The sequence below is a fragment of the Penicillium alfredii genome (assembly GCF_028826965.1).
Source record: "Penicillium alfredii strain IBT 34128 chromosome Unknown utg000001l_segment0_segment0, whole genome shotgun sequence".
In the NCBI taxonomy this organism is placed as follows: domain Eukaryota; kingdom Fungi; phylum Ascomycota; class Eurotiomycetes; order Eurotiales; family Aspergillaceae; genus Penicillium; species Penicillium alfredii.
This window is the reverse complement of record NW_026622698.1, coordinates 925894-937448: the sequence shown is the minus strand read 5'-3', so window position 1 is coordinate 937448 and position 11555 is coordinate 925894. Positions and strand designations below refer to the sequence as shown.

Here is an 11555-nt window from a genome sequence, read left to right as displayed (position 1 = left end):
AACTCCCATATGTCCGTGCGTCGGGAAGTCGTGGTGTTTTTTGATGACTTCGTTCTGCAGCGATCGTGGAACATAGATCAAGCCATGGATGATGACGAATCCGTCGTCGCTTGTAGTGCCGTTGTGACGTTCGTTCCCGAGGACTGCTTGCATTGATTCGTCCTCGGCGGTGGCTCTTCGGACCTTGTCTAGCCATCCGTCGTCTTCGATTTCGCTGGTTGCTGCGAGTATTTGTCGGTTGTAGACGATGTCTCCTTGGTCGTTTGTAGTGAGGATAGCGGGCTCCGCTTCCTTTGTGCCGATCTGATAGTCAGGTCGTCTGCTGAGTGCGTCTGCGACAGCGTTTTCAGTCCCTTTGCAGTGAACAATCTTAAAATCGTATTGTGCAAGGGTTTCAGCCCATCTAGCTTGCCGTCGAGTGAGTTTCTTCGTGGTGGTGAAGAATGTCAGGTTGTGGTGGTCCGTCTTGACCGTCACAGTATGCTTTGCTCCTTCGAGGTACGCTCTCCAGACTTGAAATGCTGACACTATAGCAAGCAGTTCTTTGTCGTGGATGTCGTAATTGAGTTCTGCGGGGATCATCTTCCTAGACCAAAATGCGATTGGTCTGGGCTTTCCGTTTTCGTCCGGCTGGGTCAGTTGTGCTCCCAGGGCGTAGTCTGATGCGTCGGTTTCCATCGTGGTTGGCTTTTCGTAGTCGAAGATTCCAACGACTGTTCGTTTCTCGAACAAGCTCTTGAGTTTTTGGAATGATTCTTCTGCTTTGTCGTCCCAGTTGAACGTTTCTCCCTTCTTGGTGAATCGGTATAGTCCGGCGGCGTATTTCGAGTAACCCGGGACTAGTTTCCGATAGTAATTTGCCAATCCAAGAAAGCTTTGTACGTCCTTGACGTTTCTGGGTGTGGGCCATTCCACAATGCTTTTGACCTTTTCTTCTTCCATTCCTAGACCGTCGAGGCTGATGGTGTATCCAAGGAAGCTGGTTTCCTGGACGTGGAATTCGCATTTCTTGAGCTTCAGAGTGACTTTGGCTTCTCTGAGCTTCTGCAGCACCTTTTTGTTGTGTTCAATATGTTCTGCTTCGGTCTTGGAGAATACTAAGATATCATCCAAGTAAGCGATAACAAAAACATCGAGGTATTCTTCCAGAACGGTGAAGATGAACCTCTGGAACGATGCTGGTGCGTTGGTAAGACCAAAAGGCATAACCACATATTCGAAGTGTCCGAATTTGGTCCTGAATGCTGTCTTCCATTCATGGCCTTCCTTGATCCTGAGCCGATTGTAAGCCTCAGTGATGTCGTACTTGGTGAAGTATTTGGCTCCTTGAATGCGGTCTTGGATCTCGTGAATCAGTGGTAACGGATGTCGATCTTTGATGGTAATCGAATTTAATTGTCGATAGTCCACACAAAGTCGAAGACTTCCATCTTTCTTTGGTACGAATAGGATAGGATATCCTGCTGGTGAGGTGGATTTCCGAATGTATCCTTTCCTCAGGTTCGTGTCGATGTATTCCTTCAGCGTCTCCGATTCCTTCTGTGAGAGCTGGTAAATTGGTCTGAATGTAGGCTCCTTGCCTTCTTCGAGGTTGACCTCGTGGTCGTACGGGCCATGCTCTGGTAGCGTGCCCTCCTTTGGTGGCGTAAACACATCCTGGAAGTCTTGGTATTCCTCAGGAATCTGTGTTTCTTCCCCTGTTGCACAGAGGGCTGTGGAGCCGTGTTCAACCATCACGTACTCCCTTAGCTCGTCGTCTGTCATATCCGGTCGTTGCTCGGTGTTGACGATGGTACTGGCTTCCGTTGCCTTGTACTGTGCCCCGCCTCTGGGCCGAGTGCTCCTCTTAAGTTTGCCTTCGTGAGGGCCTCGAGGGCCACCTGTCACCCCTTGACTAGGTCCCTGTGCTGGTCTGTATCTGTTCCCGGTCCATGTCTCACTGGTTTGTCGGCATTCACATCGGTTGAAGACAATGAGTCCTTTCTGCCAATCGATAGCTGGGTTATGTCTTCGTAACCACGGAACTCCTAGCACGACGTCGTACTGCCCGAGGTTGGTGATGTTGAAGTTGATTGTTTCAAAATGATTTCCCAAAACCATCGGCAGGTCCCCTGTTTCGTGCGTAATTCCCGTGCTGAGTGGTTCTCCATTGAGTCCAGTAAGAGGTAAGAGCTCCTCTTTTCGTCGCCGCTGGATTGTATATTCCTGACAGCACTGTGGGCTCATGAAGTTTCCGCTGGCTCCTGAGTCGATCATCGCTCGCATATTCTTGTATGCGACGTTGACGAAGACTTTCATATGTGCCCCCCACTGTGTTGCTGCGAGTTGTGGTGTGGGTGCAATTTTCTTGTTGCCGTGCCATGTTCCTGTGTATTCGGGCTTCCACTGGGGTCGTTTTTCCCATCGCAAAGGTCTCGGCTCAACTCCAAGGTTGAGTTTCCCTGGGTAGTGGAGCATGCAATTGTCGTCGTAGCATCCTACAACCGCCCTGATGTCATGTTTCGGGTGTCGTGCGTATCCTCGACACGCGCATCGTGGATGCTCACATGGACAGGTTGGTTGGTCCTGGGATAGCTCTTCCCGAGCCGACTCATCCTGTTGGCCTTTTGTCTCGTCACTCGAGGTTTCTCTGTTCCTGGGGTTTTCCTGAGGCGTTTCCAGGATCGTCTCTTCCGTTTCTGGGAGTGTGGGTGGAGTTTCTGGGATCTCCGGCGTTCCTGGGATTTCAATTGGTGTCCTCAGGATACCTGTGCCCCACTCCTGGGAATCGTCCGACAATTCCTGGGAGTCGATGGTGTTCCAGGGACCGTACTGGGTCCATCCTTGACTCTCAATATCTTCTGAGCCTTGCTTGAAGCGCTCAAAGTGTTCCTCCGCGCTACCAGCTTGCGCGGGCGTCCTAAGGACTAGGTCGTCCATATAGACCTCGTTGTTTTGTGTCAGTTCCGCGGCATGATCCTTCGCGTACATCTGCGGCGAGTTTTCGATGATTTCATAGTCGATCTCTGGGAATTCTTCGTCGTCTGTTTCGGAGAGCATTCGCTCATCCCGATACAGTCCTGGTGGCTTGCTCCCATCCACAATCATGGGGCCTTCCCAGTCGCGCTCCTGCGTCGCGTAGAGCCGTTGAGGCTTCCCTTGTTCTGGTTTCTCGGTGCCAGTAGTGTCGTACGCACCTCTTCGTTCTTGGGTCGCGTTCAATTGTTGGGGTTTCTCCTGCCTCTTGCTTCGGCAGTCCTTGATTCGGTGTCCTGGCTTACCACAGTTGAAGCACAGGTTGTTGTTTTTGCGTCGTTTCTGTTCTTCGGTAGGCAGCCTTGCTGCATCGAGTTCCATTGGTTTGGGTCCGTAGGGGTCGTTGTCCCTTCTCCCAAAGTTCCGTCTTTGTTGGAATCGTCCGCCGTTTCCTCGTCCTGGGTTACGGCGCCATTGTTTAAGTTCGCTTTCTTCTCGCTGTCGGTCGTAGAAGCGGTTATCGATTCGTACAACAGTGTCGACGAATTCATTCATGGTGGTAGGTCGTCCGATTCGAGCGATTTCGTCCTTGATGTGTGATTTCAGCCCCCCATAGAATGGTGGAATCAAAGCGTAGTCGTCCCATCCTAGGATTGCGGCGTGTGCCATGAACTCGGCAACGTAGGCTGTTGCGGAGGTGGTTTGTCGAGTTCGTGCAAGTTTCCGTTCAGCCGTTGCTTTCGCGTCGATATCGCCGAAGGTTCGTTCAAGCAATTGTCGGAAGCTGCTGTATCGCGAAAAGATGCCCTGGGCCATGGCAGACCAGGCGTCTGGAGTCTTTTCATAGTATTCTCGAATGTACGGTTCCAACCAATCCCATGCTTGTCCTCGTAGGTATGATGACACAAAGATGACTTTTGCGGCGTCGTTGACTAGCCTTCCTCTGTTCATGTCAAGGTGCATATCCATCTGGGTGAGGAACCCTCGAAGCTTAGATCGAGTACCGTCGAAGCTCTCTGCTTTGGGTAACTTGATTCCCACGGAAGATGCTGGTGCGGAGGCGGCGATTTGGGCTGCACTTTGCTCGACTGAGTCTCGAAGGTCTCCAATGTCGTGGTCATGCTTGCTGCTAAAGGTGTTGAGCTGGCTGATCAGGGTGTGAATCTGTTCTTCCAGTGCCCTGACTCGTTTCTCATCTTCATCGTCCGAATCCAAGTCGGTGTGTCGTGTTTGCGTTTTCGGTGGCAGAGGCTCGACCGCCTTGCCCTTGTTGTTACTGCCGTGCGACGCCATGATGCTTGGACTTCACGGTTCGATGACAGGGTGATCAATGTGTTACGAACTGCTAACTGGTCACGGTGAGTAACGTCCGCAAAGGTGATACTTCTCTAGGAGTACTGCAGGCCTCAAGCGTATCCGCAACCGTACCAATGCCTCGGGGGCCTTCTATGGGCTCGGGTCTCTAGGGTGCTTGCAAGGTGTGCCAGTTAGAGCGCCGGTCAAGTCAGTCACTTAGGGATCGAGGATCACTAAGTAAGCTCCCAAGACCGTTGGAGGGTTGTCGCTATGTTCGAACTGTGAAGTACCAAAGGGTGGTTCCAAGTAACAATGATGGGATTGATCACGAAGAACTAAATACATGTGGTAAAGACTGTCCTTATATATCCCTTGCCCAGTATTCCACGCCCTCGTTTGTGGTATACTGCATGCAGGCATGTAGTAGTCCCATTGATATACCATCCGATATACCATTCCTTGGCGATGGATCGTGGTATATTGTCACGTGACTTATACCCTTGTTGTCCTGCATCATCACCGCGGGGTTGGTTGGCTCTGGTTTCCTCTTGTACCCCTGTTGGCGCGAGTGAGGTGGCTTGGTTCGTAACATTAAGGCGTATAACTCTAAATCGCTCTTTATTATTAAATATAAACTAGATATAATAGCTTTAGTTATTTATTAGTAGTATTCCGCCTATAACGCGTTATATAATATAGTATATTCCGCGGTATCTTATTTTAATTTATATTAATATTCTTTAGATTATAGAAGATATAATTAGGGATACCTATAATCTATAAATAATCCTTAATTAGCTAAATAAGGAATTCTTAGAGCCCTTAGCTAAAGGTACTCCTAAAAAAGGGGAGAAAAAAAGAATAAATAGAAGAATAATATACTAATCACGGCCGGAAAGACTATAATAGAGCTTATAAAGGCCTTTAATATAATAGAGTTAATATATTACCGCTAATTCTCTTTTATTACCGCTCGTAAATTAATTATAGTAAATAGGATCGCCGGTATTAGTATAATTTTCTTAATGTTCTGATAAATCTAACGTAAGATTTATATAGTATATATTACTATTTATCGCTATAATATAGCTATTTATATTCTTCTATCTAAGGATCTCTTGGAGAAGTATCTCTAAAAGTTTTAGTCCTAGCATTTTCTCTACTTAGTTTCGGGAGATAATAATTTTATATATTAAGTAGCGGCGAAATAGGGGCTTTTAACGGCCCTATAAATAGTATCCTAAGATAAATATAGTCCTAATCTAGCGATCTCCGATCCGATTAATAATCTTGATACTAAGCGTTATCTAAAATAGTTAAAAAAGAATTTCTCTATTTCTATTTCTAAGTTTTAAATAGAGTTCTATATTTATATTACTATTTTATAGTAATAATAATAGTATTATTCTAGTAGAGTTTTAGTAGTTTTCTATTTAATTTATAGGATTTTTTTAAGTAATATTTTATCTCTTTTATTTTTATTTTTTATATTTTATAATAGCTCTTTTTATATTAGTGTTAATCGTTACTAATATAGCAAAGAATAAGGACTATTTTATTAGTCTATTAATAATAACTAATATTATATTAACTTTTTAGGTTCTATTTCTATTTAGTAATAACCTTATAATAAAGTTTATTAATAATTCGCTAAAAGGCTATAATAGTATTAGTAGTAATTCTAGTTTACTATATAGGTAATATTTTAGTATTATTATTCTTTAATATATTATATATATCTAGATATATTCTTTTATATTATTCTAAAGTCTAATCTAGTAAAACTTCTTTTTTAGTAATATTTTAGTTCTATTCGCCTAAAATAACCTACTAAAGAATTATTATAATAAATATTTAGTAGCTTTTTCTTAAGATTCTTCTCTATTAGAATAAATAATCAATTCTTAAATCGAAGAAGGCTTTTAGGGTTAATACTCTAATTCTTAAAACTTTTAGATATCTAATTTAATATAGCTTTTAGCCTTTATATCTCTAGATCCTCGTTTTAGATCTATTTAATTATTATCTATAATTTAGTGTTAGCTTTTACTAAATAGATATACTTCTTTTTATAAATACCTTATATCTTATATTAGAGTATTCTTTTATTCTTTATTAGTTTTTTCTAAATAGCCTAATTAGCTATTTTTATATTAATAGACTCTCTTCTATTTTTTATTATATAGATATTAAATTAGGGATCGCTTTCCCTTAAAGATATCTTATTAGATTTAAACTAGGACTTCTTAATAATAAGATCTATAACTATAGTTACTTAAATACTAGCTTTCTATAGGCTAGATAATAGCTCTTTAGTTATAATCTCTTTTTATAATAATATAAGTAATTCCTTTTCTAGAGTGTCCCTCTAAATAGAATTAGGTTTTCTCGAGAGTCTATCTATAGGATTAGTTTTTCTTAATTAATACTTAACTATAAAATTAAATAATATAAGATATATATATTAATATATCTATCTTTTATTTAGCTTAGTTTATTTTATAAAGGATTAAAGGTTTAAGTAATCTAATAATACTTCGATAGTAAATCGGTTATCTAAATACTATCTCTAATATTTAAAGAAATATATAATTATAAAAAGTTCTTAGTCTAGTATATTATAGTTTAACTCTATTTTAAAGAATAATTTCGACTAAAAAGTAACTAAATAATACCGATTTTAGTTATTTAGCTAAAAAAGGATACTAGCTATTCTTCAATTTAATATATCTATTTCGATATATATTTAGTATTAAGGATTAAAATATTATAATAAGGGTATATTACGAAAGGCTATAATTAGATATTAAAACGCTATTTTTTTATAAAGTATAAATCAGTAATAAAAACAACTGGCGATAATATATTAACTCTACTATATTAAAGGCTTTTACGACCTCTATTATAGCTTTTCTAGCTATAGTATATTTTCTTATTATTTATGTATATTCTTCTTTTCCTCTCCTTTTTTAAGAGTACTTCTAGCTAGAGACTCTAGAAACTCCTTATTCAGCTAGTTAAGAATTATCTATAAACTATAATCTAAAAAATATTAATATAAACTAAAATAAGATACCGCGGAAAATACTATGTTATATAATATATTATAGACGGAATACTATCAATAAATAACCGTAACAGCTAATCTAATTTATATTTAATAATAAAAAGCGATTTAGAGTTATACGCCTTGATCTTTATCCGAAAATATTTAATATACCAGAGAAAGATAAATAAAAGAGTAATAAAATACGCTGGCTAATATAATAACTAACTAGAATAATAATAATAAAATATAATCATAGTAATAATCACGGAAAGAAAACGGGAAATAATAGGAGTAGTAAAAAATAGGTTATAAAATATAATAAATACTATATAGAAAAGAAAGAAGAAGAAATGACTTACTACTTAAAAATATAAATAAAGACTCGAATATATAATTTGACGCGGCTTTATTTACTAATTAATTATATAATCTTTTTATTATTTTAATAATAATATAAATAAAAACCCTATAAAAAGATATCGCGTTAATATATCTATATTATAGCAATAAAATAAACGCATTGATTAAGGCTACATAATCTTAAAAGAGGGGATAATTATAAAGGGTCTATAAAACTAGTAAAATATATGATTATTTCTAATTTATAGAAGGAGTAGATTAAGTAATATTATATAATCCCAAAGAAAGTTAGACCTTATTACTTGACCTATCTTACAATAGAATAATCACGATACTTAGTAGAGACCTAGTCGTTTATATTATCAGTAATACATGAAGCTACGAAGATATTATATAATAAATTAATACTCTCGTATCTAGCTAGCAAAACAAGATTTAGTCTTAATAGTAATCAAGATATACTACTTTCCCTTACTTCTTCCCCTTATTTCTTTACCTAATCGATAGGCTTTATACCGTGCTAAGTATATTATTTATATATACCTTTTTATAATGTATTATAGGAAATCCCTTATTCTACGGTACTTTTTATCCTATAATAATCTAGGTCCTATATTTATAGTTATCATACAATTATTAGTTTCGTAGTTTACTAGTTCCCCTATATTATTCTATATTGTAAGGTATTAACGGAAATATTATAGATTTCCTTATTTCACGTGACTCCTATATTGATTAGTTATCGTCCCTTTTTTCTTACCTCAGCCTCTTGTTAGCGTTTAGGTCCGTAATAGGTATCAAGCTATTCTAGATCTCTCTCTTATTTTTAAAAGAGTATTATAAAAATATTATAACGAAGAATAATAAATTATTATAGCTCTATTATAGAGCTTATTTACTAATAAAGATAGTACCAATATATTACTAAAAATTCTAAAAAGAATAGCGAAACGCTAATACTTTATAGAAGTATTTAAGAACCAGCCTCTTTTATATATTAGAGATACTGCGACTCTTAAAGTCGATATTATAAGACAACTATAAAAAGTATATTAATATCTAAAATAGGACCTATAAGATTTCTATATCTTTTTAGATATATTAGGGCGATATTTCTTTCATTAAAATAATATAAAACGAGTATTTACGATATTTTCGAAATTTATACTAAAATAGAGAAATTTAGTTTTTTTTCTTTATAATTATTATTAGCTTTATAGTATTAATTATTCGCTTTTTAATATCTTTATATGATTTAGATATAATAAATAGAGATAACGAATATATAGTAAGTAATAGAGGACTAACGCCGAAGGTATAGGTCCGACTATAAGGGACAGCTATACTAAAATATAGAAATATTATATTAAAGATAAAAATACTAGTATTAATATTAATATTTAATATAATATAAAGACAAATTATACTAAATATTAATAACGCTCGATATAATGTTAATGTCTATTAGACCATAATAAAAAAAGAAAAAATAAACTATAATTTATTAATATAATCGATCTTTATTTTATAAATTTGTAAGCCGCGAGCTAATCTTTATTTCGTTTAGATAGTATTTTATTCCGAAGGATAGATTAATTTCTTAAAACTATTAAGATTACTTATATATATTTTTTTATATAATAATCTCTAGTAATAAAGAATTCGATATTAATTATATATATATATAGGAAAAGTTGTAACTAGTGCACTAAATTGTACTTTCGCCTATTATAATTAGCCCTATAGTTTTACTATTTCTAGGTATTTCTGCTATTTTACCCTATCAAAATATAACCTTCTTTTACTATTATATTTACGCACCACGTTAGAGTAAGATACAAAGCGAAGCGAAGTACCCTACTAGCGCGTGTAGATATAGTATAATAATAATAATAATTCTATTCACTAGCTATCGTGGCCCGGATATCTTATATATATATATATATATATATATAAGAAATTAAAAAAAAATTAGGTAGAGAATAGATTTTATTTTTTCTCTACTATTACCTCTTTTTATTATTGTTCTTTATATCTCTACTATACTTATTAGTTTTTGTTAGTTTTTTCCTTTTCTTCTTATTAAAAGTAGTCTTTTTACTATATCTAGAAACCCTACTACCGATTCATTAGCTATTTTTACATAAAGTATACTCGCTAAAATATACTCTAGTAAATAGATAGTCTATATTCTTACTAATAGTTTCGGTCTATTAAGTATTCATATAAAGTATCTACAATAATTATAGATAGAGGGCTTTTTTATTAGCTATATAATATAGACTAGTAAATTTAATAGAGTAGATATCAATTACTATTAGTAGTCTAATAGAGTTTATTACTCCTTCCGTTAATATTTCTATATCTTATAAAATCTATATATATATTTACTATATATAGATATATATATAGGCGGTAAACACAGAAAAGTAAGAATAAATAAATATAGCTCTTGTAGTCTTTTTTATTTATAGGTAGTTTTCTATTATAATATTAATTTATATAGATTCTTATAATTAATAATACTTATACTATCTAACGATAATATTGCCTACTATACTATAGTATCTAACGCGACTATATTATATTATTATTTTTCTTAATTTTCTTAATTATTACTATTTCCTATACTAGATTTATTTTATCTCTTACTATAGCCTTCTATTAGGCTAGTAATATCTATTATCTATCAAAGTACTATATATAGTTATCTATACACAAATACCTAAATATAGGGATTTATATATACTATAGCGATTAGCCCTAAATTTTATTGATTATTATTATAAAGTAGGAATAGACTAAGAACTATACTTAATAAAATAAAAATAATAGTTCGCTATTCTATATTTCTAGTTATATCTAAAGAATCTAATATTTTTAGCTATAGAAATACTTTATAAAGATATAGGCCTTGATATTATACTATCGAGATATTTATTAACCTTGTTTATTAGCTTCGGATAGACTATTATATAGTCCGGGATTACTATTAAATAGAAATAGAACTTAAAAATTAATATAATATTAGTTGAACTAATAAAATAGTAGCTATTTTTTACTATATTAGTAATAATTAATACTATATTATAGAGCTTATAGAATTATTTTATAATAAAATAGAACTTTACTATAGGCTACTAAATAGAATTATTTTAAATTAAGGATTACTCTTTACTAATAAGTTCTAGTCGAAATTATACTATATTAGCTATATTAGACTCTATCTTTCGATAGTATTTTATCTATAAACTAATATTTAAATAGAAAGAGTAAACTAGATATTAGAATACTATTTTTACTATTTCATTAATAAAGAATAGATTATATAGCTAGAACTACTAAGAAATATATAATTTATATATAATAATACTCTAAACGTGATAATAAGGAAATCTCTATTTTAGACTTTAATACGATATTTGTCTAATTTCTAACTATATATTAAAAATAACACGTTTCTAAAAGAGATTTTCTAATAATAAAACCGCGCGTTAAAATATTATAAAAATCAAGGCAAAGTTTAATAGAATAATAGCGAAAAGTAATAGACTTAGTTATTCTATTAATAAGAAATTTAAATTTAAAGCAATAAAAAAACTAGCGCCTAAATTTATTAAACCTCTCTGAGTTCTCGAGAAAATTAGATTGTAGATATATTAACGAGTTCTATTAAACTAATACGATTAAACCTATTATATATTTTATATATTAATGCTTAAACCCTAGAAATAAAAGAATAAAGAACGAAACGATAATAGAAGAATACTAATACTATAATTATTAGATAATAATAAATAGAAGATTACAATAATAAACTATTATTAATACTTTAATAAAAAATCCTATTTTCTAGTTAAATAGAAGGGTTAACGATTAGAGTATAATTAATAGG

The 11555-nt window shown here is 34.4% G+C and overlaps 1 protein-coding gene across 1 annotated transcript; it reads right to left on the bottom strand.

Moving 5' to 3' along the window:
• Positions 1-2614: 2614 nt before the first annotated feature.
• Positions 2615-3510, bottom strand: NUU61_000341 (C2HC-type zinc finger protein; the record flags this gene model as incomplete). The annotated part of the gene is made up of 2 exons (XM_056650925.1): positions 2615-2646; positions 2748-3510. 2 exons carry the CDS (start codon positions 3508-3510, stop codon positions 2615-2617), a joined length of 795 nt encoding a protein of 264 aa, XP_056515775.1.
• Between the last annotated feature and the right edge of the window lie 8045 nt (positions 3511-11555).